General features: G+C 32.2%; 4 protein-coding genes across 44 annotated transcripts in view; 2 read left to right on the forward strand and 2 right to left on the reverse strand.

The window, feature by feature from the left end:
* Positions 1 to 247: 247 nt before the first annotated feature.
* LOC118444022 (IDLSRF-like peptide) lies at positions 248 to 6,779 on the forward strand. 2 transcript variants are annotated; one of them, XM_085663298.1, is made up of 5 exons: positions 248 to 1,024; positions 1,093 to 1,427; positions 1,644 to 1,775; positions 2,943 to 3,095; positions 3,207 to 6,779. In XM_085663298.1, exons 2-5 carry the CDS (start codon positions 1,298 to 1,300, stop codon positions 3,398 to 3,400), a joined length of 609 nt encoding a protein of 202 aa, XP_085519424.1. In that variant the 5' UTR covers positions 248 to 1,024; positions 1,093 to 1,297; the 3' UTR covers positions 3,401 to 6,779. The 2 variants fall into 2 exon arrangements, with proteins under 2 accessions (XP_085519424.1, XP_035727710.1); XM_035871817.2 differs by having other exon boundaries at positions 248 to 1,427.
* Positions 6,780 to 7,181: 402 nt separating this feature from the next.
* On the reverse strand, positions 7,182 to 9,976 carry LOC118443949 (NF-kappa-B-repressing factor). 5 transcript variants are annotated; one of them, XM_035871666.2, is made up of 9 exons: positions 9,836 to 9,976; positions 9,513 to 9,762; positions 9,151 to 9,411; positions 8,940 to 9,073; positions 8,503 to 8,752; positions 8,271 to 8,397; positions 8,020 to 8,192; positions 7,775 to 7,948; positions 7,183 to 7,669 (listed from the first exon to the last, which is right to left on the reverse strand). In XM_035871666.2, exons 3-9 carry the CDS (start codon positions 9,318 to 9,320, stop codon positions 7,507 to 7,509), a joined length of 1,191 nt encoding a protein of 396 aa, XP_035727559.1. In that variant the 5' UTR covers positions 9,321 to 9,411; positions 9,513 to 9,762; positions 9,836 to 9,976; the 3' UTR covers positions 7,183 to 7,506. The 5 variants fall into 5 exon arrangements, 4 of the variants coding, with proteins under 4 accessions (XP_035727563.1, XP_035727559.1, XP_085519423.1 ...); XR_014983434.1 differs by having other exon boundaries at positions 7,184 to 7,348; positions 7,420 to 7,669; positions 9,513 to 9,895; XM_085663297.1 differs by having other exon boundaries at positions 8,503 to 8,731; positions 9,513 to 9,895.
* A 27-nt stretch (positions 9,977 to 10,003) lies between these two features.
* LOC118443948 (uncharacterized) lies at positions 10,004 to 19,523 on the forward strand. Of its 4 annotated transcripts, none has more exons than XM_085663291.1 (11): positions 10,004 to 10,757; positions 11,447 to 11,894; positions 12,001 to 12,493; positions 12,816 to 13,016; positions 14,142 to 14,311; positions 14,694 to 16,269; positions 16,356 to 16,456; positions 16,519 to 16,803; positions 16,899 to 17,436; positions 17,535 to 17,800; positions 17,897 to 19,523. In XM_085663291.1, exons 2-11 carry the CDS (start codon positions 11,496 to 11,498, stop codon positions 18,062 to 18,064), a joined length of 4,197 nt encoding a protein of 1,398 aa, XP_085519417.1. In that variant the 5' UTR covers positions 10,004 to 10,757; positions 11,447 to 11,495; the 3' UTR covers positions 18,065 to 19,523. The 4 variants fall into 4 exon arrangements, with proteins under 4 accessions (XP_085519417.1, XP_035727557.2, XP_035727556.2 ...); XM_035871664.2 differs by lacking the exon at positions 10,004 to 10,757 and having other exon boundaries at positions 11,496 to 11,894; positions 12,001 to 12,253; positions 12,326 to 12,493; XM_035871663.2 differs by lacking the exon at positions 10,004 to 10,757 and having other exon boundaries at positions 11,496 to 11,894; positions 17,535 to 17,788.
* A 323-nt stretch (positions 19,524 to 19,846) lies between these two features.
* The window catches only part of shot (dystonin-like protein short stop), a 117,483-nt gene continuing 111,968 nt past the window's right edge, over positions 19,847 to 25,361 (reverse strand). For 25 of the 33 annotated variants that reach the window (XM_035871862.2, XM_035871850.2, XM_035871847.2 and 22 more), the window contains 7 exons: positions 23,967 to 24,126; positions 23,675 to 23,812; positions 23,223 to 23,409; positions 22,723 to 22,785; positions 22,154 to 22,273; positions 21,668 to 21,727; positions 19,847 to 21,522 (listed from right to left, as the gene is read on the reverse strand). In XM_035871862.2, the coding sequence (XP_035727755.2) occupies positions 21,357 to 21,522; positions 21,668 to 21,727; positions 22,154 to 22,273; positions 22,723 to 22,785; positions 23,223 to 23,409; positions 23,675 to 23,812; positions 23,967 to 24,126 (894 nt within the window). In that variant the 3' untranslated portion in view covers positions 19,847 to 21,356. Of the gene's footprint in view, positions 21,523 to 21,667; positions 21,728 to 22,153; positions 22,274 to 22,722; positions 22,786 to 23,222; positions 23,410 to 23,674; positions 23,813 to 23,966; positions 24,127 to 25,361 lie in introns of those variants that run through there. The other 8 variants (XM_085663287.1, XM_085663288.1, XM_085663286.1 and 5 more) reach the window with 8 other exon arrangements.

Below are 25,361 nucleotides of genomic sequence, written 5' to 3' on the forward strand. Positions count from 1 at the left end.
TCTATTGTATATAATATTGAAATATTGCAAATTATCTTAGTCATCGTTATTTCTCGAGATATGACAGAAAGTAATACGATATTAAAGAAAAACACTTAGCTTGATACAATATGCTCATTGGGAAAATATCCTATCCAGAAATATCGTCGCAATCGAAGGATCAACATTTGTGCATTAAATTATAATCGGACAAACGTGATCGGAGAAATTAAATTGGTGGAAAAGTACACCTCGTTGAGCGTGGGATTAAAAAGTAAACGAATAAAAGAAAGTTAGAGAAAAAGGTTCGATGATGGAGAAGGGGATATAAAAGAGGGGGAATGCGATAGGAGGGAATTGGGATTTGGTAGAGAAGGTCCCATGGGATACACGTAGAGGAAAATAACAAGGTGTAGGAAGGGTAAAGGTAAATGAAAGGGAAGGGAAGGGAGAGACATAGAAGAAGGGAAAGAGAAGAAATGGCGTGGCAGGGATACGAAATCGATGTTGGGTTGGAAGTGAACGACTAGGCGCAGCAGCGGTGCGTGGGTGTACCGGGGTAATCCTTCGATACCGAGGTTGTTGATTGGTCGAGTTTCTTGTAAGCTGCGCCACGATTGGTCGAAGATCCGCCATTGAATTTTCCCACCCTAAGAAGATGCGATATTTGACGTGCGATATGCGCCTCATCCCTTTCCGTGTCCGACGCAGGTGCGTCCATGCTAACCGTGTATCCTGTGTCACGCATCCCGACCCTTGACCAGACATTAAGCCAAAAAGGAAGGAGAAAGATGGAAGGTGCTTGGAGAGATAGAGACGAAAGGTCGAAAGGTGGGAGGGAGAGAGAAGGTGGAGTGTACTGAAGGAGGAGGAGACAGATATATATATACACATAGTTTTATGTATATATACATATACATATAACTAGGATAGAATCGCAATCCAGAAGCAGCCAACCGACCGTTCTCAGTCGATCGTTGACAGCTGCGAGCGTCGCGCGACGAGCACCAAGAGATACGACGACGTGTCGATAAAAGAAAAACAAGTCGGTATAGTGTTCGCGTTAACGATCGACGGCTTATAATCTATAATCCAATTAAAAAAACTTCGTAGATACGTAATCGAGGAGGAGGAGGAGTGAGAGAGGAAGTGGTGGAGTAAGTGGTGAAATAAAAAAATAAGAAAGAAAAGAGGAGGAACATAATTCTGTCAAGTGTGCCAACCCAGTAAGGTGGCGAAGCCATATTTGAAGGACCAGATTTAAACGTTGGACCTTCTGTCATTATATCTATTTGTTTAATAACATATTCTATCGAAAATGCCAAGCAGAGCTTCGCTCACGAGTTTGACCGCCCTCGGTCTCGGCCTCGCCCTGACGGTCTTTCCCTGTACCATTGTGGCGATCGATTTGAGCCGCTTTTATGGACATTTCAATTCGAAAAGTTCAGGTGAGAGTTTCCGCGGTTTAAAAAAATTCCCGCTCTTTTTTTGCGTTTTTTTCTCCCCTTTTTTTTATTATATCACCCTCGACAACAACAAAAAAAAAATATATATATATATATATATCGTTCAAATCTCTTCCCATATATGAAATTTTTATCGAAATTAAATCATTACGGGATATCGCGCTTAACAAAGAAGTTTTCGAAACGTTTCTTTTTCAGACGACGCTTGTCATCCCTATGAACCATTTAAATGTCCTGGCGATGGTGCTTGCATCTCGATACAATATTTGTGCGACGGTGCGCCTGATTGTCGAAATGGTTACGACGAAGATACTAGACTCTGCACGGCAGGTGAGTAGGTCTTATTTAATTCCTTATTTTTCGTCACTTCAATACGTTCAACTAGCTTTAAATCCCGAGATCGATCGTTCTCGTCGTAATTTTACGAGAGGGAGCGCCTTTTATACTTAAATACGTACATATGTTCATACGTGGATGGATATATTATACATATACATATTACATACATATATTGTACATGTAACGTATGCTTTCTTTCCCAACAAGTAGATTCTCTTCTCTTTTCTAATCGCGCAAGTCGATTTTGTAAATTCAAGAATGGCGATCGATCGTCATTTTCTATTTATCTCTCTCTCTCTTTTTCTCTCTTTCCTTTTCTTCCTTCCTCTTGCTATTTAAATTTCAAACGAATCGAGCAGCCGGCCAAAAATCGACCCTTGTTTGTCGCCGTCATTGTTACTCTTTAATAATCAAACGACGGCGTTTCATCGCTAACAAGGCTACGCTACATTGCTCCTAACGACCGATCGAGCTCGAGAATAAGTGGATAAGTATTCTCTGGTTCGCTCGTACTTGCGACTCCGGTCTTCACGTCCTTCGTTAAATCTTCTTCACTCTCGATCATTCTTGTATGCAATTTAAAAGGAAGACGGGGAAAAAAGAAAAAAAAAAAAAAGAACTAAATAGCATTGGTTGAAATAAAATGATGAAAAAATGATACATCAAAATTTTCATAAAATAATAATGACGAAATATTAATTATTATTATTAATTGCAAGCAATGTTAAAATATCCACAAGAATTTATTATCGTTGATAACGTTTCACGATCGATTAAGCACGATCACCTGAGATAATCCTAGAAAAGGATTGCCGCGGGAGCTAGCAAAAGCTTCCGGCACCGAACTTTGTTATGCGTTTATTATTATTCGTTAAGGGACACATAAGCGTTTGTTCTTGAACTCGATCGATCGGGTTGCTCGTATTAGGAGCAACGTTACTCTTCGGTCATATTATCTTCGATAAAATATATCTCTTATTCGTCCGTTGACCACTATTCATCAAGATAAACAAATAAATAAAAAAGAAAAAAAAAGAAAAGAAGCAAGAACCAAAGGAACACGCAACGATATTTCGTTTATACGAACTTTAAAAAATTGTCGAGGCGCGAAATTACAACGAATAAGTTCTTCAAATTCGTTCTATAAACTTTTTCTAGCTAAACGACCACCTGTAGAAGAGACCGCCAGTTTTCTTCAGTCATTACTGGCGAGTCACGGACCGAATTATCTCGAGAAGTTGTTCGGTAACAGAGCTCGAGACACCCTTAAACCACTCGGTGGTGTCGATAAAGTTGCCATAGCATTGTCTGGTAAATACAATATACAATTTTTTCGATGATAATAAAAATTATTAACTGACATATAATGTAACAATATTTTTTTTTCCTTATATTTGTTTTCTTTTTTTTTTTTTCTTATAGAATCACAAACGATTGAAGATTTCGGTGCAGCACTTCACCTGATGCGGTCAGATTTGGAACACTTACGTTCGGTCTTCATGGCAGTCGAGAACGGTGATCTTGGTATGCTTAAATCACTTGGTATCAAGGATTCCGAACTAGGCGACGTTAAATTCTTCCTCGAGAAGCTCGTCAAGACTGGCTTCCTCGACTGAAAAGGCAACTATTATATCAAGGATAACGAAGTCGTCGCGACGAGGCACGATCCTATTGAAATTCTCTTCTCTTCGATAAAGAAAAACTTTAGGATCGTACGTGGTCGCGTCGCAGCCAATGATTTTTCTCATATTCTCTTCGACTACCTCGTTCCCTCTTTCGATCATTTTATATCGCTTTTATTGTTATTAGCAATTTCTCTATGTTTATGATTTCTTTTCTCTTTGAGAAAAGTTGTCGAGATGCTTCTTCTTATTCGCTTTTCTCTTTTCTTTCATTTCATTTCTCTCTCTTTCTCTCTCTCGTTCTTCTCTCCTTCCTTTGTACATATAATATTGATCACCCTTTATTATTCGATGTAATCGCAACGAATATTCGAGAGTATATGAAATGACGAACGGAAAATAATTGAAGTTGAATTCGAAGATATTTTCGTGCCTACATTCTTCTTTTCTTCGCATACATCACGTATGTAAGTTCATGTTTTATTATGTAAGAAGGGTGCGTCGAATGATGGATGATGATCTTTACTTTTCTTTCTTTCTTTTCTTTTTATTTTTTTTTTCCTTTTCTTTTTTCTCGACTCATGCTTTTATATATATTTGTTCGTTGCTCGACTTTTCCGGTCATCGATATCAGTCGCAACCGAAGCTGTGCTTTGGTTGATTTAATTCGTTCTACAAACAATTATCAAAACGAATGAATACCTTCTCATATATATATATATATATATATATATATACACGCACATAATGCCGCACGCGTTTGTCGTCTTGTAAAGTCTGTTGTCACTTTTCGTTATGCGTTAAAAATACATATATGGCACGATACGACATTGTAGCCGCGTCCTATGTACGAATAACGTTCTTCATTTGTTGACAATGAGTTGTTACTGCTGGAACAGTACGATGTCCGTACCAAATTTATTTTAAGAGCCAGAGTAGAATTACGAAATATTTTGCTTGATGTCAAGTATGTCATTGAGGATACGTTTTATCTTATTTGGATGAAGTATATTCTCAGTAAAATGATGCATGTATGTATGTATGTTTGTACGCGAGCGCGTCCACGTTTGAAAGAGAGATCGAAAAAAGGTGCAGAGAGAGAGAGAGAGAGAGAGAGAGAGAGAGAGAGAGAGAGAGAGAGAGAGAGAGAGAGAGAGAGAGAGAGAGAGAGAGATGAAGTAAAAATCTATGAAACATTTATTTGAAAATGATCTCTCTCATCTCTGCAGTATAATTGCGATGGTAGTAGACGATAGCTATCGTATGTTTAGATTGAATTTTTGCTTGAAAGTGGGTACAAAAATCGAACATCGTACGCGTTTATTATTCAGGGTACGACAGGAGTTTATTTTAAGGAAAAGGAGAAGGAAGTGTATAAAGTGCTACCGTATTAATATTTTCACTACGGTAAATGGAAAAAAAATACATATCACTATAAACATATCACTAATGTAAACGCGAACGAATAACGAATTCTCTCGAAAAATCGTTTTCCATATCGTACGACTGTTTACCGATTAATCCGTTGAAGTCTCTCGCGATCGATCGATCGGACGTGTTTTCTTTTTATTTACAATTCGAATGATGCGTCAATCATATGTATATGGAATATATATGTATATATACATACATGTATACAATAGTTCCAAACGCAAAACTCCTTTCTGAAGGCAGATCGTACATATGGTCTTGATAAAGATTGACAAACAAATGAAAAAAAAGAAGAAAGAAAAAATTAATCATCAAAAGAAAACAAATATATATATATATATATATATATATATATATATATATATATAAATAATAAAAAGAAATGCTTAGTAAATATTTGAGACCATATATACATATATGAAAACGCGTGAATATATTTTTCGGGAGAATTCTTTTCAACGATAACGTATTTACTTATTAAGCGTATCTTCTAGTCAAACAGTCGACATATCTTTCACGTAAAATAAGTAATTACGTATGTATAATTACGTACATATTATATTGAAAGAGTCACTTTTATCAGATAGTAGATATAATATTTTGGTATAAAAATATAATATATTCCCTCCAGATGTCAATTACGGTCCAAAGTAGGGCCTGGACCGAGGACAAAATCCGAGGGAACTTGTGTGTTATATTATAATGATGATGTGTATATCGGAGGGTCAAGGTGCTCCGACTCTCCGCTAATGTGTGCCTTGACCCTTTGACCCGACTTCGATGTAAATCATAATTCCCTGAAGCTACCTATTTCCCAAATCCAAACTCTTATCTAAACTTGAAATCGATACGTAATGTCTTGAATAGCCACATGCCATAATTGATAAATTCGTTTGAACATTACAAATGCACGTGCCATCGTAATGAATCGACGAGAAAAATAATCCTTCTATTCTTTTTTTTCTTTTTTTTTTTTTTATTCTTTTAAATTCAAATCAAAGTCGATGTAAATGTTTTGTCTTCTCTACATTATTTCGATCCGTAATAACGACAGATGCGTGAATGGTTGATTTATTCAACATATATTTCTATTTCCACGAATGATATATACGCGGTAGTACCTGGACCGATAAAATTTACTCTACAAGTACACACACACACACATACATACACACACACAAACCCTTCTTTATTATTCGCTTTTTATATAAAATGGCACGGTATTCGCATTAGCGATGTGCATAATTTAATCGGATAAAAACAAATATGTATACATGGAAACGCATGTAATATTTATCAGATTTCAATAACTTTGTTAAATCAAACTATCTATATGTCGTATACGAGCCTCATTGTTTCGAATCGATTGAATATAGAGCACAATACGTTTATGTGCGTCGAATGCGATTAACAAAAAGAAAAAGAAAAAAAAAAAAAAAAGAAAAAGAAAAAAAAAAAAAATAAAAGTATCAAATGTGCACACTATAAGTCGAGTCTATATTATTTTTTCACTTTTAAATTGTTCTACTGCCAAAGAATTTTTCTTATAATACGGCATCTGTGGCATATCGTACACTTTAAACGATTTTGCTTCTTAAATTTTTTGTACTTCCATTAATTGAATATAATATTATTCATGAAAATAATTTTAGCGCGCAATGGGTATTGAATAAAGTGAACGTTCTTTCAGTTTTACTTGACAGTTCTATTACACACACCCGGCACGTCAATTGCACATCAACGTGGCGATTATTACAAATTGTCGATAATAACATTTTTCATTTATTCTTTTTATTATCTTCGATATATATCGTCCTTATAAACTCCTGGGAATTAGTAATGTAAAATCATAATATAAAATAAAAATTTTAATCTTTAAGCATCAATATTTGGAAACTTATTTTTAAAACACACAATATATTTATACACATATATACATATATATATATATATATATATATGTGTGTGTATATATATATATATGTATGTATATGTTTTAATTTTAATATTTTTAATAGCAAATATGTTTAATAATACATTTATAAAGAAAAAGATTCCTTTTAAAGGAAATTCATTATTTACATAGTAAACTAGAATCGAGAGAGATATTTATGATTAATGTTCGCGTTTAAACATTTATTTTTTATAGATATTAGCAAAGTTTTGTTTCTCAAGATTGCTTATGTTTTAACAAATGACATTGTAATGAAAATAATGCTAAAGAATATAGCAAATCACTAAGAAAAATCATATTTATATTTTCTACCAATCATTATCCTTATTAATTTTACTTATGTATATATATATATATCTATATATCTATAAATCTATATATCTATAATATAGACGACTTATTTACACATTATTTGATTTCTAAATTAATTTCGTATAATTTTAATGATATATTAAAAATAATGATCATATTATCAAGAAATATGCAATTAATGCATATATATAAATATGTCATCTTTTGTACAATTGTTTTTATAAAAATATTAATAGGTACTGCTCCTGAAAATGCAATATGATGAATAATCTAACTCGGAGAGATACAGAGGACACTATTTTGTGTTTACACTTACTTATTAGATACCTATAAGTATATCAATGTCATTTAATATTGCTCTATAAGACTGGAAAATCTCTCTTAAATATATTTGCAATTGGTCCTAAATAGAGCTTGGTTTTATAAGCTCATATTTATCAGTGCTTCCACCGAGAGTTTTTAATTCGATTACTAAATCCCTTATATCAACTTTACGAGATATGACTAATTTTCTTTGATCTTTTGGACCATAACTATGTGATTTTAGGCCCATTTGTCGTGCAAGTCTACAAGAAAAAATAAAGGTATATCAATTCTTTTAAAAATATATAAAAAAGTATTTGTTTGGACATATATTTTTATATAGAATGAACTCGATAAAATTTACTTACTTATGTATTACTGTTCTTTCTTCATTTGAGAATTCTGGGGAAAATACTAAATCAGTTTTCATATCACCCATCAGATATTTTTTCAGTATATCTCTACATTTCAATTCTAATTCGCGTAGATTCGAAGCTTTTACTTTTAATCCTAAACCCTCTCGACTAACTTGTTGTTTAACACTGTAAGTTTTTATAAATGTTTATTTTTATATGTTTGAAGCTATTTAAAACTAACAAGATTGTTTGCTTACATAACTGGCTCGACAATTCCTTGCTGAGATTTTCCAAGTCCTCCGCCTGTCCAACCCATAAGTTTCATCAATCTTTTTCCAATATTATCATCAGAAATAGAATCATGAGATGATGTATTTTGCAGCATTGATGTTGTTGTTACATTTGCTTCTTCAATAAAATTATGTTTAATCTGTAAATACAATAATTTGCAACAAAAATTACATATATATTAGATTATTTAAATAAATAATATTATCAATATACTAACTTTGATAGTATAATAATATTTTTGTAGTTCACGCAAGCCTATGACTGATGCTTCTTTCTTGGCTAGTTTCTGATTTGTGCCATAAGATTCCGCGAGTTGTTTTGCATTAATTAAGATAATGCATTGCCTATAACATATATATAGTATGTTATTAATAAGAGAACAAATCTAATATTATTTAGATTATTTGTATTTTATGTATTTATCATTTCTTTCAAATTAATATACTTACCACTTATTCATGTTAGTTTTATTAATTTTCCATTCTATATTGCCACCAGAAACATTAACTGCACAAGCAAGTATTGTTTGTGGTAAATCACCCGGTCTTTCTACTAATACTATATCTCCAAATGGAGATTCGTCTAATTTAATTTTTTTAGCAGGTACGTTTTCTATCTTGTTTTCATTTTTAATTGAACTCGGAACGTTTGTACATGTGTCTGTCTTCCCTGTGCTACCTGGTAATGGATTATTAAATCCTATAACATTAAACTGTGTTTGATTACATAAATGTAGACTATATATATGTAGATATATATATATATATATATATATATATATATATATATATATAATGAACATACATAAATATATACATATTCACTTGCTTATATAGTATGAAGGAATTATATTAAAACTTGATAAACTCACAGTTTTTGGATGTACCTTGTGCCTTTGTACGGGCAGCATCTGATCCTTTGACAAATGTTCTTTGTAATTTGTTTTTCTTTCTTTCCCTATATTCGCAGACAACATCTTGAGCTAATTCTGATATCAAATGCATAGTTTCTTTTGGATATCTACATATAGAAAATCATGATGAATATTAAATCAAAAGTAAATGCATCAAAAAAATATCTATTGAATGATGGAATACCTGCAACCTAAAATTTCTACGTTGGTGAACGCTTGAGCTAAACAAAGTAATTCATCCTCTGGAAACTTATCTTTATGTGTTAAAAGAAATTTACGTCTTAATTCCCAATGTTCATCGGACTCATGCTCCGCTTTATATTGTTCAACATCCCAATCTGTTGATGTATTCATCCTTCGATTTAGATATGTATACTAATTTAAGAGGTTAGTTTGTTGATCGAATACGTATTAATATATTTACACTGTACGCGTATTAATATTACTGAAACAAACATGAATAAATTAAATAAACTAATGAAATTAATATAATGAAATAATCTATTCGATATTGAAATAAGTTTTAAAATAATAAACGTAACTTACTAATCAAACAATAAATGAAGTACTTCGCGGTAGTATCTCCATTCTGACGCCATGTTGTATCAGGTGACGCTAGTGACGCCACTACATGTGTGCACCCTAGCAGTAAGTATTGGTACTAAATACGTGCGTACGCTATTCAAATTGTGAATGAATTAAATGACTCGTACACGTGTTTCTTACGTACTTTATATTTCATTCAGAAATAATATTCCAAGTTTCGATTCGATTCATTCGAATTTTATTGATTAAACTAAACAAATGAAATAAATGTTTTGATCGTATTAATCGAGTAAAATATTTCTTTTCAATATTTTTCTACTTACTTATTAGTTACACAATTATTTCTATCCTTTATTTATTATTGACGCTTATTCTGAAAATTCTGATTTTCCCGCTTTAACTTACAATAATCGAGCTATTGTATCTCGAAACTCGATTAGAGGAGACTGCGCTGTAAGAACAATCCATCGGCAGCGACATAGCAGTGGTGAACCTAAGTTCGTGTCGTGGCTTCTCACGCGAAACGGACGATACCGTGTCTCTCATAATTGCTGTTTGTGTTTCTAATTAAATCAACAACTTTAATTCTATATTTATCCCTCTAAAAATTAATGCTTATAATTACAAATAATAACTTGGATAGATAAAATCATCCTATATAAAAAAATCTTTCTACTCATTGGAGTATAAAGTTATTTAATAAATCATTATTAGCAATTTGTGTTATATTGTTCATGAATCGGAAGTTTCAACGAGGATAAAAATGACCGAAAAGAAGATTTTCAAATGTTTGTACAATCTCGTAAGATTATATCCCGGATCGAAACTTCATCGTACGAATCGATCACGTATAAAGGGATGACAATAAATGACGACTCTGGAAATATCAATAACGTACGACATATATATGTATGTACTTAGTAAAAAATTGATCGAGTTTCGATTATTTCTCTACACTATATCAAGATAACAACGCGCAAAGTATAAGGAAGGAACTGTTAAATCAATTGCATACATATGATTCGAACGAGGGAGAAAACTGTTAGAGGAGGACAACCGGAAGAAGATAAACGTTTGAAACGACACGAATTCACCGGAGCGTCCTTGTAACACTATCAATTTCACAATAGACTATCGAGAAATAGGAGTAGGCCACATCGGATAGGAATAGACGACTCTCAGTCTCATGATTATTTTTTCCTATCGAAATCTTGTTCGTGTATGAAAGATGTAAACCAATACACGGTGAGTCTAACTATTTTTTTTTTCTAAACAAATAATCCAATTGTTTTGTTTCTATAATTAATTAGATTCCTCATGTGACATCGATCTCAAGTTCGACCACTTTTGATCACCGAAAGAAATTTATAAAAATTCACGATTTACGAAAAATGTCAATATCATAGGAAGAAATCAGATATTTATTGAGAAAAAAAAAGAAAAAAAAAATAGTAAAAAAAATTTGTTGAAACAACATCACGCACGACCGTTCATATTTATTTGTCCTTCGAAACAAATAGAATGAGTCGAACGGAGAGTGTTAATATGAAGTGAAACACGAGCTTTATCATTTTAATCGAACATATTAATAATATCTTTATCCAGATTCTGCAAGAAAGTCTCTTAAATATTATGTATTTTACGAAAAGATTTAAGAGTTCACAGAGAAGTTCCTTGTTAATGAAAGAACGTACTGCAAGTGACAGGATCTGATCTACCTGAAAGAATACCGATGAAAAAGGGATCTTCTTGTTTTTCTTTCTCCTGGATTTTCTTTTGATAAAAGCTTGTCACCCTTTAGAAATCCCAATAATAAAAGGAGAACGAGATCAATATGAAAGAATTTCCTTTTCTCTTCTAAGAGCGCGATCCTTCTTCTTTTTCTTCTTTTTCTTCTTCTTCTTCTTTCTTAAAAATTCTCGACTTTAACACAGCGTTCTATCAGACACGAAATTTGTCTCGATTATCGACCGGACCGGGCAAATGCATCGGCCACAGGACGCAGTCGCGGCTCAGGCGCGGCCTTGGGCGCCGAAGCTGCGCGACTTCTCTCGCCGCTGGATCGAGTCCCTGAGAGCTCTCTACGGGGAAAACGGTGCTTCCTCGGCGTCAGCCATCCGTAATCTCATGGGTAATTTACAAAGTGATGGTAAGAAGAAAGGGAAGAAGGTAAGAGATGCTGCGAATGTTACATATCCGAGCGTGGACGTTCCTGAATTTTCTGAGATAACAAAAATCGAAGGAAGGAAAAATTCAAAGAGTTTAGAAGATGTGGCTAGCTTCGAGATCGGCAAGAGCGCACATATATATAAATCTTCCATTGAGAAGTTACAAACTCCAGCTAAAAGACAAGCACCTAAACCACCGATAGTCACAACTGAGGTTGGTGCTATCGATCTCTTTTAATAATTTAGAAAATATTTATCACAATCATAAGAAATTTATTAAACGATTAGAAATCATTTTTAATCATATCGATATTTTATAGGCCGAAAAGACAACGCCCGATGTCAAACCAAGTTCACTATCTCAACATCATGGGGAATTATCAGGTACAAATATTTCTTATGATGTTGAGCACGAGACGACCGATAAAACACCTAGTGGAATGTCCACTATCATCAATGGAACAGTCTCAACATCGAAAGAACCGACTATTGGGGCTAACACAACACCGGTGAACCTAACGAACCCCTCATCGACGTTGCTGGTCACCGACTCCTGGCGTCTCGCCAACAAAGGTTTGCTAGTAGCCGAGATATCTGCACCGCTCAGTCAGGAATCTTCCAGTGACAGTGTCTTTACCGATCCAGAGGAAGCTCTATTACCTGCGGAAACGCAATGCGCTTCTATCACTCCATCTTCGACGGATATATTGGTGGCTTCAGTCTCATCGCGTGAAGATTATAGCGATAAAAGATCACCATTTGCTGTCCTAAGGCATAAGAAGATACAATTACCACCTACGCCCTCGCAACTAAGTAAGGATCTGATTGATTTTTCTCATTTTATTATGATTTTATAAAAATTAATTTTATTAAACGATCGATTTTCCTTCGATTAGACCTGAAAACGAATGAGAAAGTTTGGAATTAAACGTACTTGCTTGTTACCTAATATCATTCTTATCATCAACAGCTTAAATGTTTGATTTGTGTGTTGTAAAAATACTTATCTCTTCAATTACGTATGATCACTTTTCACAAGTCACGATGTTTCCTTGCGAAAGTTCAATACTCTCTCTTTGTCTAAAAATTTTCACATACTCATCTCATCGTCAATGATAATTTTTATTATTTCCAGACATCTCGCAATCACCGGCCAGTGATACTAGAAAGACACCACATAGAAGGCATACCATGTATGAAACTTCACCTGAAAGTCAAGTACTTAGAAGAGTAGCAAATTTGGTTTTAGATCGTGCTAGTCTTGAATCTAAAAACAACGAAAATGCCAAAGTTATACCACGCAAGCTTGATTATGGTCTTTATAGTAAATTCGAAGGTGAGTAGAAATTAAATATGGTCATAATTAATTTGAAATATATTTTGAATTGAGTCATTCTTTCGAATAACAAAAAGAGATTCTGATTATAGAAAAAAAGATTAGATATATTTGATTGGCTAAAAATAACGTTTGATATATAAAATCATTTGTTTCGATGCGATCATAATTCAACGTTTATGTCAATTATGTTTACATACGATCCAAATTAGAAAAATTCTCATATCATTTTATAAGAAAAAAAGAATGATCCAGAGAACAGCAATCGGACGATTAACTTTTATGAATAACTCGAGAGGCGTAGATCATGTTGAAAGCATGTTATTGTGTATGTGTGTTGAACGATAATGAAAGCAGACGCGTTTACACTGATAAGAGAGACACAGAGGTTTCTCGTTGAAACCTCTTTTTAGTTTTCTATTGGAATTCGGTCGATTGTTTAGCGCTATGCGAAATGTCGAGCAAGTATTTTTGACGTTGACAGTTGGCTGGATGACAGAAGTGTGATATTATCGCAGTGTGCTTGTCATTTTTTATTGAATTTTTCCATTAAAAGTGATGTCTCATGAACGACGAGATCAGAGTCGATCGATTTCACTTTCTCTTTTTTTTTTACACATATATATATATATATATAATTTTTTTTTTCTTCTATCAATTAACGTAGGGAAAGTTGAATTTATCTGACGATCCGTATTAATTAAATATCAATAATTGTACTTTATTTTACACTTTGTTATTTACATTGAAATTATTTATATTTAACACGCAAAAGAATTAATAATTATATGCGAGTTGTTTTTTGGAGTCAACAAATTGCGTATATTAAAAAAAAAAAAAGATAAGAAAAAAGAATTCTCATATTTCAAATAATATGATTATGCGAAAAATATGAATTTTATAGCAGTACAATAATAAATCACGAGAAAGAAAGAGGAGAAAGAGACCTACGTGATAAAAGCTTGCATTCGCTTGTACACGTGCACAATGATAACTCGTTCACACGTTTTCCCCTAACACTATGATATTTTTACTTTCGTTAAATCTTTCACACAAAGATCGAGAAAGAAAGTGTTATCACAAACGATCTTCAAGGTTTCTAATTTTTTTTGTACATTTTTTCAGGATTACGTTTGATAGAAGTACTGACGTCTGAGTTACCAGAACATTTAAAATCTCAATTGACAGATGCGGAACGTGAAAAACTTGATTTGGCTTTTTATTCTCGTTTAGTATCAACCGGTCTTCTTCGATCATTTACAGATAAAGATAGCACAAGTAATATTTCACATACGGTAAGTATCATTAGATGAATATTTACATATGATTATTTTAATAAGTTTTACACGAATAGAAAGTTATGAATAGCGATACGAGAAGCTGCTTCACCTGACAAGTGAACGGTGACGTCGAATGACGAAATCTATCGCATATTTATCGATCTCCTTCAACCATCGAAAATTCCAGGATAAAGTAAGAATTTTAATCTCGCAACCTTGTCACCGTGGCTTTTAACCTTTATATCATATTCATTCCCACTTCTACGATTATCCGAGAGAGTTGAATATAATTTATAATTTCTTTTTTAGATACTATAGACTCTATATATATATATCATAAACACAACAGTTAAAATTAGATATGTCTTCGATTAACAAGATTACAAATTTGCCGCAGGTATCTTCTGGTAATCATCGAAATCAATACGATACGTTGTCCCCGCCATATACTACCGAATCTTTGAAACGATTTAAAACGAAGGAGGATATCGAAAGATTGGAAAAGGAATTGATTGATCTGAGGAACGAGATCGAAAAATTAAGAAAACAAAATAAGGATGTATCTACGATGGCACAGGACAAGTGTGTTCAAACATCTCCAAAAAGTGTATCACCGACCGGTACAAGTGCAAGTTCGCCTTCATCGAACGATTACAAAAGTGCATCAGCAGCGACGAGTGTTAGCGACGGAGAAAGAGTCACGGTGATCTCTCTCGACAGTTCGCCCGTTTTGCCTAACAAATCTGTCATCTCTAGCCATTCGAAGGAATCTAAAGAAGAACCTGAAATAACTAATTTACGAATGTTATTAAAAGACGAGAGATCAAAGATCCAAATTTCTACTCAAAATTCACTTTCACCGGATAACGAAGATACTAAAAATCAGGAAAATGATTTATCTCGCACTGTCAATGGAGAAATCGTAGCTGAAACATCTAAAGGAAAGATGTCTGTTAAAAAAGAAACAGTTGAATTATCCAAAACTGAATTATCCTCGTCAGTTTCTACCGCCAAAAGTGTCGAAGAAGCGGACTTAATGAATGGAAAAGTGCAAGAAGATATATCACAGACTTGTTCTTCTCCACCAGCTCCATCTCCTCCTCCTCCTCCTCCTCCTCCTCCTCCAATACCACCATCACCATCTCCGTTACTTTCGATAGTAACAGAATCTAGTATTAATTTTCAATCGAAACAAATTCCAGCGTTATTGGCCACGTGTATCTCACCACCACTACCATCTCCACCATCCTCGTTAGATTTACAAACTTTGTGTATACCTCCACCTCCACCTATGCCAAGTACTACACAAGTACAATTTTTACAACCACCACCGCCACCACCTCCAATCCCAGGATTGATAGACCAAACTTCTTTATCTTCAACACCACCGCCGCCACCATTACCACCACCGCTTATGCCTGGAATTATTGGACTTCCATCTCCTCCACGACCACCACCAATACCTGGAATTGTTGGATCACAACCTCCTCCACCACCACCAATGCCTGGAATGTCAGGAGCACCGCCACCTCCTCCTCCACCAATGCCTGGAATGTCAGGGCCACCGCCACCTCCTCCTCCACCAATGCCAGGCATGACTGGACCACCACCACCACCGCCAATGCCAGGCATGACTGGACCACCACCACCACCGCCAATGCCAGGCATGACTGGACCACCACCACCACCACCGCCAATGCCAGGCATGACTGGACCACCACCACCACCACCACCAATGCCAGGAACATCTGGTCCTCCGCCACCACCAATGCCAGGAATAGCTGGACCACCACCACCACCAATGCCAGGTATGACTGGACCATCGCCACCTCCTCTATTTTCTACCTCGATCACGGGAGCAGGTCCTGGCTCAAATGCATCAGGACCACCGCCACCTCCACCACCACTCGCTTCTACTCCAACTCCTTTACCTGCTCCTCCTATCGGAGGCTGGAATCCTCCCAGCAGATCGAGTAAGTAATAAAGAAACGGACTACTTCCTAAACAAAATTGAGAGTATCAAGAACGGTTTATAAATCTTCACTTTTTTTTCTTTCAGCATTGAGGAAACAACCTTTAAATCCTGTAGTACCAATGAAGCCACTCTATTGGACGAGGATTTTAGCACCAATGGCTGCTTCCAGTATAGGAGAGTCTACGGTAAAATTGAAATATTTTATAATAAACTAGATTTCGTTAATTTATTCGAATTAATTTCATAGACGTCTTTTTGGGCGGAATTAGAAGAAGAAAAAGATCTTGATATCACAGAATTTACAAATTTATTTTCACGCCAAGTCACTGAACGGAAACTTGCAAAAAAAGGAGAGGATGTAGCTAAGCCATCGAAAGTGCAACCAGCTAAAATACTTGATTCAAAACGATCGAAAACTGTTGGCATTTTGGAAAAAAGTTTACACGTAGATTTCACTGAAGTTGAAAATGCTGTTTATAATTTGGATACAAGTGTGATTAGTCTCGAAGCGCTACAACAAATTTACGAAGTTGTTAGTATAAATTTTGAACTTGATTATTGTTAAAATCAAAGTGTAGAAATTTATTTTCCCTTGCTTTTTTATTAATTTCTTTTTTATTTTTACAGAGAGCTACAAAAAAAGAGTTAGACGAAATAATCGCCCACGAAGAAGTTAATTCAGAAGTTCCGCTGGATCGCCCAGAGATTTTTTTAAAACGATTAGCAGGAATAGATCATTTCAGTGAAAGAATGGCTTGTTTGGTATTCCAATCCGAATTTCAAGATGCTATTTCATCCGTTTCGAGCAAATTAACGAATTTAAAGACGATTTGTGATTACTTGAACAATTCTAATTCACTGAAGAAGGTGATGGCACTTATATTAACTTTAGGAAATTATATGAATGGTGGTAACATGATGAGAGGACAGGCGGATGGCTTTCATTTGGAGATTCTTGACAAATTGAAGGATGTTAAGTCTAAAGTACCGGGTATTACTCTATTACATTTCATTGTAAAAGCACGATTAGCTCAGGAAAAGGATTGTAATTTTGATGAACCATTACCTTTGCCTGTACCTGAGCCAGCTGATATTAAAGCAGCTTCGACAATAAATTTTGAAGATATTACGAAGGAACTTCAAAGGCTAGACGATCAACTGAAAGGTAAATATTATTTTTTAATTTAATAAATAAATTCATTTCTTTTTTAAAAAAATAATGTCTTATATGTTTCTCTTTAAATTTATTTACCTTGTTTTTAGCTTGCAAAACAAAATACGAAGCTGTGGTCGAATCAAATCCACCTAACGCTCGAATATTTAAAGAAAATATGAACGCTTTCTTCACCAGTGCTACAACGGAATTAGAAAATGAAAATAAAGCATTAGTTGAGGCTAAAAAGAAATTTAAAACTGTTATGCAATTTTATCAATTCATACCTAAGGGTGCTACTTTGGACACAGCTGATCCTAATCAATTTTTTTCACTGTGGTTAAATTTCTGTCATGATTTCAAGGTAGGGTTTCAGGTATTGATCTTCAAATTGATATAAAATAAAAAATGTTTTGTGTTTTCTAATTCACGGACTAATTCTTTCTTTGATGTCAATTTTTTAAATTTGCAGGATATATGGAAGAAGGAACAGCAACGTCTAAGGAAAGAAAAAATGGAACAAGAGATTTGGAAGAGACTTGAAAGTAAGAGAAATGTTCAAAGAAAAAAATTAGATCCTCATGGATTAAAAGCTAGGATATTAAAAAAAGAAAAACTTTCAAAGAAGTATGACGCGTGATAATATCAATTAGATAAAAGGAAATTAATTAAATCGATATGAAATATCGGGTAGAAAATTAAAAAAAAAAGAAAAAGAAAAAGGAAAAAGAAAAAAAAGAAAAACGAATCATAAGAGAATATTAAAAATTAAATAATATATTAAATCAAAGATATAGTCGTATAAATATAATTTCAATTATGGCTCAAAAACAATTTCAAACGAAATCGATACTTTTTATTTTTGTTGAATAATTCGAATCGTCATATTTATAATCTATCTGTTATTATCCGTTTTCTTTGTATAATCGTTTCGTCAAACATATTCCTATTTCTTTATTTAAATTATTTATATTCTGTCTTGATCAAGCATGTTAAATATTTATGTTTCTGTATATCAACTATTTATTAATATTATCTGTATTTTTTTATAATCATGATAAAATATGGGTTCCATTCAGTATTTTCATTCGATTAATTAATTAAATAAATATATGAACTTTGTTAAAAATTTGTATATATATATATTATATATATATATAAAAAAAAAAAAAAAACAAAAAAGAAAAAAAAACAAAATAAAAATAAAAAGTCGCATTGGTAAAATATCCGTCCCGATCTTGCGCTATAGAACGCTATAGATCTTTAATGCGTCTCTTCAACGATAAATAACACTATCTGGTTATTGATTTAATCATTGTTAATCATAATTCCAACGATTTATTATACGTTAATCTGCACATAGAGCTCGCGCCTAAACACCGTGTTAAGTTTTTCTTACGAATTTTATATAAATTGTTTATTGTAGAGAGAGATATCGATGAAGAATGTTTAATAAAAAAGAAAAAAAAAAAAAAAAAAAGAAAAAAAAAAGAAAAAGAAAAAAAAAACTTTGTACATTTACAAGCGCTGATAAAATATTCATTTTTTTTCCTTCTTTACCATACCTACCTTCTATTACCTTGTTAACAAAAATATACTAACAGTGTGTTTTAAATCGTTTAAATAACATTAAAGCTCTTAATTTATGTATATATTTATATCTTTTTCACTGCATCATCAGCAATAATACAGAATTGTACAGTAAGGCGAAAACAAAGTTCAAAAGATTATTAACACATGTAATTGCGTTATACGTAAACGTGTTATATTAATGTGTCATCGTATTAATCGCGTTTGCATTATAAAAAACTGGAAATGTCTATCGCGAAAGACTTCTTCATTACGAAACATTACATAAGCTTCGTTCCGAAAAAGTCCGTAAACCTTTTGCGGAGAGTTCACGTACATTATAATAGCTTTAATACACAATATTTTTTTTTTCCTGTATGTCCCCTTATTTTCAAATACAGCAAAGATTCATCTGTTGTATAGTTCATTTTTCTTAATTTTTTCTTTTTTTTTTCTTTTTCTTTCTAACTTTTCGTATAATATAATAATAATAATAATAATAATAATAATAATAATAATAATAATAATAATAATAAAGAAAAATACAACGCATTACATTGAATAATTTGTGCCACCGTATTAATAAAAACTAAGTTTGATTGTGATCTCTTTCATGTTACTTCCAATTTGAACATGTTTCTATAGTAAAATGAACTCATTCTCAAAATGATAGAACGTCAGGTGAAAAAACATAATGTATATCAATATTTACACCCCCGGTTATATATTTCCTCGACGTTTTCTTTTTTCCTTTTTTCACAATTGCAATATAATTAAATAACTTTCAGCAAAAAAAATATGCATCTTAGCGAGAGAAAGAAAAAACAATCCTTATAATAGAAATACAAAAAGATCGCTTCGTTAGGATCTATTCTCTTTTCTCTTTCGTTCCTTTTTTTTTTTTTTATAAATAAATGATAAGATAAACTTCCTTTTCTTTCTCTCTCTCTCTCTCTCTTTCTCTCTCTCTTTCTCACTGTCTTTCATTCTTTCTCTTTCTCTCTCTCTCTCAATTATTATTATAAAAAAAAGAAGAAAAAAAAGGAAGAACAAATACAATACTATGAAAGTGAATGATGATCTACACATACGTATACAACGCACACAAAAGGAATTACGCGTAGATCTATTGGAGAAAAATACTAATTGTACATTATTTTATGTACTTTTCGGTTTATTATAAAAAATTCGCGTGTGATACCTAAGCAATCTAAAAATTACACATATCAAATATAATTACATTATAATAATTAAATAGTTATAAAGAACAAAAAAAAAAATAAAATAAAATAAAATAAAATACAATAAAAAAATGGTTTACGCGCCAGAGTAATAGTAATAATATTAGTACGTTAATACGTTTAACAATTCGGTTTTTTTTTTTTTAATATTGTTAAGTCTTTTTTTTAAATATATATATATATATATATATATATATATAATATATTTTTTTTTGTTTATTATTATTACTTTTATCTCGAAACAGTTTCGACTTTTTCGATGTTCAAGCGCACGAATATAATGCACAATAGCTCTCAAAGTCTTGAGTGAATTGATTATATCAGAACACCCAATTTTCTTTTTCGTTTTTTTTTATTTTTTACTTTTTTTTTTTTATACCTTCACGATATTTTCTTTATCGATTCATAGTATAATATTTCTTATCGAATAAAGACTTTTCAACGCACATCGCCGATAAAAGTCTCTTCTCTTTCCTCTCTCTTTCACTCTCTCTCTTTCTTATATATCTTTCGTGTATAATCTTATGGATATATTACATAATAGACAAATATTTATAATAAGCTCATCCTATCGGGAACAAATTAAAGAGTTGGCCTCTCGTTTTTTTCTTACGAAGAGTATATACTTCGTATTAGAATTTGTGCTCCTTTTTTATTATATTATATATATATATAAAGACAGCAAACATCCAGGCGCGAAAAAAATTGAAATGAAATATAAATAGAAAAAATAAAAATCGGATAACTTCATTCCTTTTCTACCTTTATCAGTACCCGGATAAATTGCAAGCATTCTCTTTCAATCTCTTTTATCATTCTCGTAATCCTATGATTCCTTCGTGATATATAACTTTCTTTATTTTATTATTTTTTTTTTATTTTTTTTTATTTTTTTTAATTTCTAATAATTTCTTTCATTTTCTTTTTTTTTCCTTCAATTGATCTTACGCGATTACTCAGATTATTTATACTAACGTGTATTTGGCATGGAAAAGCAAGAGAATTATTATTATTATTTTTTTTTTATTCTCTTTTTCCTTCGATAGGCAAACACGTAGGATAAGATAAAAAGCTCCTCGATAAATATTCGATTATTGTTAGGCAAAAAAGAAATTGTCGAGATTACAATCGGAAAGGTGCTCTTTGATCGATAGGCGTTGGTTTCCCTTTACGAGTTCCACTTGACGTAGTATTTGAGACTGAAGTGTCCGATGCTCCTGATGGTTTTCTTGATAATTTCAGAGACGGTGGTAGTGGTGTGCTCGAACCACTGGACGGTGTTCGTGTTCTATGATAGAGAAAGAACAAAGAAAAAAGAAAAAGATATTATTTTTTTACAATTGACCATTTACGTCTCGACAATTTTTGTCTCGTTCGACAACTCTGGTTTAATAAATGATTTTTGAATTATATTAGGGATTAGTCATTATTACCTAGCGTGTTTAACAGCCAATGGGATGTTAGTTGCTGAATTTGTACAGATGGAACTGCTCCTGGCATTGTGAAAAATAGATAGATAGATAGTTAGTTGTTGTTGCCGTTGTTTTTATCTACTAGCGTGTGAATATTATTATTATCGCACAGTTCGATACGTTTCATTATGCAATTTCAATAGACAAGCATGTCTAACACTTAAAGAAAGATTCATTTAATATGCAACATGCTTATGATTGGGATTTATGATTGTAACAAAATGAAACAAAATGATCCAAAATCACACCGTTAAATATAACAAAGGATAGATCACAGTAAAGCAGAAAAAAGAAATGATTAATATTTTATGATATAGAAGGGATACAGAGCAGGGAGAGAAAGAAAGAAAGAAAGAAAGAAAGAAAGAAAGAAAGAAAAAGAAAGAGAGAGAGAGAGAGAGAGAGAGAGAGAAAGAAAGAGAGAGAGAGAGAGAACATTCATCATACCCAGTAGAATCAGTAGAAATTGTAGAATGGTTGCTTTGTGTCGAATGAGTTGAAATATTGCTGGTTGTTGATTGAGGGGATTTTATGTCCATTCCCACATAAACAGGTATCCTAGAGCGGCTAAACCATCACCATTCGAATATTAGTTTGTTAACATGAATTGTTAAATTTAGATGGCAACGATTAATAGACATTCACAATAATTAGGATTAGTATATTTGATTGTTATGATATATCTCAATACCATTAATTTATTAGTTATTAGTTAATGACAACGATTATTTATACTTCCATTATGATATATGTATATATATATATATACAAAATAGATGTTTTAAATGAAAAAAAAAAAAAAAAATAGAAAGAACGAAGGAAAAGAACTTAAACAACTAAACTGAAAACAAATAAATAATAAGCATTTGTTCCACCACCAACGTTTGAACGTGACAATTATTTAAAAGCTCCATTAGATTTAAAATATTCCTAATCAACTATTACAAAAGCAATGAAAGCCAAGCCAATTGTTCTCTTCCATTAATCATTTTCTAACAGGTTAATGTATGCTTTACCTGATCGGTGTTCCGACACCAGTCAGGGTTGGTATGCTCGAAGCTCTATGGATTGAGCCAAACCTAAAAAAATGTTATTAACGAGAAGGGTTAACTATTATTTTGGAGCTTGACAAATTACCTTCAGAGATATTATTATTATTATTATTATTATTATTATTATTATTATTATTATTATTATTATTAATATTATTATTATTAATATAGTAATTAACACGTGTTGTGGTGGATCTAAATATAAAATTAAATTTAAATTTAATACAAAACGCAAAGCATACTAAAATGTATTGCAATCTAAATTATAAAATTAAAAAAGAAAAGAAAAAAAAAGAAAATAGAAAATAATAGATTATTGGGAACAATCGTACGTCGTTAATTCGTTATAATTGCTATAATCTCTTGCTTACTATGCGAATTAACGAACGAGCTTAATGCAAACTCTAAGTTAGTGTCCCTGAGAATATTAATTAATAAGCAAAGTTTATTAAAAGAATACAAACCTAGACGTTGCACTACCACTAGCTGGACTAACCAGACCAGTTGGTGTACGTGGTCTAGAACTGGCTCCATTGACAGGTGTACCTAATCGCCTACCAGAAATGCTATTATGTCTGCTAGACGTTGGTGTGTTGCCTGTTGTACCTACGGCGGTTCTACGAGGAATGCGACTTGGTGTACCTGCTTCATCTATCAATTAAAAGAAATTTAATGTCAAAAATACTTTGATAAAAATTTTATATATAATTATCTTAATTAATAATTTTTTTTTCTAAATCAATCTTTTTTTTTGCTTAATCAAATAATTATTTAATGCGAAATTTATATTTAACAGAGATCAATCTATGTAAATGAAATAAATATGTATTAATTTTTGAGCGAAGAAAAATAAAAAAAAGATTTAAAAAATATATATATATATTTTTGTCTCTTAATGTTTTAATTATAATTTTACCTGTACTATCTAATGATTGTGTGGAACCATAACGACTTGGTGGTTTACTTCCTTGTCTTGAAGCTGGCCTACTACCTGGCCTACTTGTTGGTCTTGAAGCTGGCCTTGAGGCTGGTCTACTCGAAGGTCGGCTACCACCTATAAGAAAAATAATATCATTTTAATTTTAAACAATTTCTAAATATTTAATTAATTTTATTTAAGGATAAAACTTGTTAATTGGAAGATAAGATTAAATAAATAGATCAAATTTGATAATATGTGATTTAATATTATGGAAAAGATAATTTACCTGGTGTGAGATTACTTCTATAAGGTGTGCTAGTTTTTCTAGCAGATATTCTGAATGAACCTTCGTTGTCACTCAAACTATCTGGTGTACCTGCACTTAGGGATGAACGGGATGCTCTTGATTGACCCATTGGTACGCTTCGTGCGCTTCGTTCTCTCACCTGTATTCGTAAAAAAAGGGGGGGGGGGAAAAATGATTTTCTTTTAATTAACGTTCAAAATAATCCATTAAAAGACATTGGACGACAAATGTGCACGATTTCGATGGCTATGAACATTTTCGAGAGTGTCATTGTGTGATCATTTATTCTCACATTCATTTAAAAGTGATCGATGAAAATTTGATAAATAGTGTTCGAATGAATGAAATGAAAACAATTTTTGGAAACAATGACAAAGCAAATTCGTGATTGTGAATGGAAATGTTTATAATTACCAATGCGAAAAGCATATCTATTAAGGATAATTCAAAATTTATAATTAATTATATATGCAATTAACTAATCGGATTTGTTCAGATACTACTACGATCAAAATCTATGATTGTTATAAAGTTTCAATGATGAGTCCATGAAATAATCAAGTATGAACAACACATCTACCAAAAATAAAAAACATATATACATTTTTTATAATTATTATTCATTAAATTATTATAAATAAATGACAAGGTTTGTTCATACTTGATTCAGATATAGAATAAAAAAAAAAAAAGAAAAAAGGGATACTTTAAAACTTACGTGAATGAAAATAAAATAGATCAAAAAAATAAAAAGAAATGAAAAGAGAGGGAAGGAGAAGAACATGAAGAATATGATGATGATAGATGGATGTGGCCTTTTGTTTATTTATTTTTTTATTTATATTTTGTTTTCTCTTATCATTTTCGTTTAACTACTAATTACATGCAGACTTACCAAAAGAAGTTGGGAGAGATACAGTAGTTTATGATGATTCGAAGTATCTCCGATCAACGCCACTATGCAACGCATCAATACATGACACATATCGTTATGCATATACTCGTATTTAAAAGAACTACCATATAAAATATCCTGTATCTGTGTATGTGTATGTTGTGTGTGTATTAGAAGAAAAAAAAAAAAAAAAAAAAAAAAAAAGGAAAAATATATATATATGAACGAAACAAAGATTTTCCTTCGTTTTAATATCTCGTATAGAATTACATTGTATCCGATAAATATCCGAAAAGTTTTATACCGATTATTATTATTATTAATTATATATTTCTATATATACATATATATGTATATAAACAAAATTCAATAAAGATCGTTAAGAAATTTATTTATAATTCGTTCGTGTCGAAGGCGTTATCGAAGAAGGGCAGGGAAATATGAATATCGCGCGAATGAAAATAGGTCTTTGAGGATAT

This window comes from Vespa mandarinia, chromosome 21 (assembly GCF_050613455.1).
Source record: "Vespa mandarinia isolate Hongniang chromosome 21, ASM5061345v1, whole genome shotgun sequence".
In the NCBI taxonomy this organism is placed as follows: Eukaryota; Metazoa; Arthropoda; class Insecta; order Hymenoptera; family Vespidae; genus Vespa; species Vespa mandarinia.

What these genes read in the sequence shown, in the direction of transcription:
- LOC118443948 (XM_085663291.1), top strand. Translation starts at nt 11,496, where the DNA reads ATGCATCGGCCACAGGACGCAGTCGCGGCTCAGGCGCGGCCTTGGGCG. An exon ending in CACCGATAGTCACAACTGAG is followed by an intron (nt 11,895 to 12,000) that starts GTTGGTGCTATC and finishes GATATTTTATAG; the next exon opens with GCCGAAAAGACAACGCCCGA. An exon ending in CCAGTATAGGAGAGTCTACG is followed by an intron (nt 16,457 to 16,518) that starts GTAAAATTGAAA and finishes TTAATTTCATAG; the next exon opens with ACGTCTTTTTGGGCGGAATT.
- LOC118444022 (XM_035871817.2), top strand. Translation starts at nt 1,298, where the DNA reads ATGCCAAGCAGAGCTTCGCTCACGAGTTTGACCGCCCTCGGTCTCGGC. An exon ending in TTTCAATTCGAAAAGTTCAG is followed by an intron (nt 1,428 to 1,643) that starts GTGAGAGTTTCC and finishes TTTCTTTTTCAG; the next exon opens with ACGACGCTTGTCATCCCTAT. An exon ending in AGTTGCCATAGCATTGTCTG is followed by an intron (nt 3,096 to 3,206) that starts GTAAATACAATA and finishes TTTTTCTTATAG; the next exon opens with AATCACAAACGATTGAAGAT.
- LOC118443949 (XM_035871666.2), bottom strand. Translation starts at nt 9,320, where the DNA reads ATGAATACATCAACAGATTGGGATGTTGAACAATATAAAGCGGAGCAT. An exon ending in AAAACTAACATGAATAAGTG is followed by an intron (nt 8,398 to 8,502) that starts GTAAGTATATTA and finishes TATATGTTATAG; the next exon opens with GCAATGCATTATCTTAATTA. An exon ending in GAAAGAACAGTAATACATAA is followed by an intron (nt 7,670 to 7,774) that starts GTAAGTAAATTT and finishes TTTTTCTTGTAG; the next exon opens with ACTTGCACGACAAATGGGCC.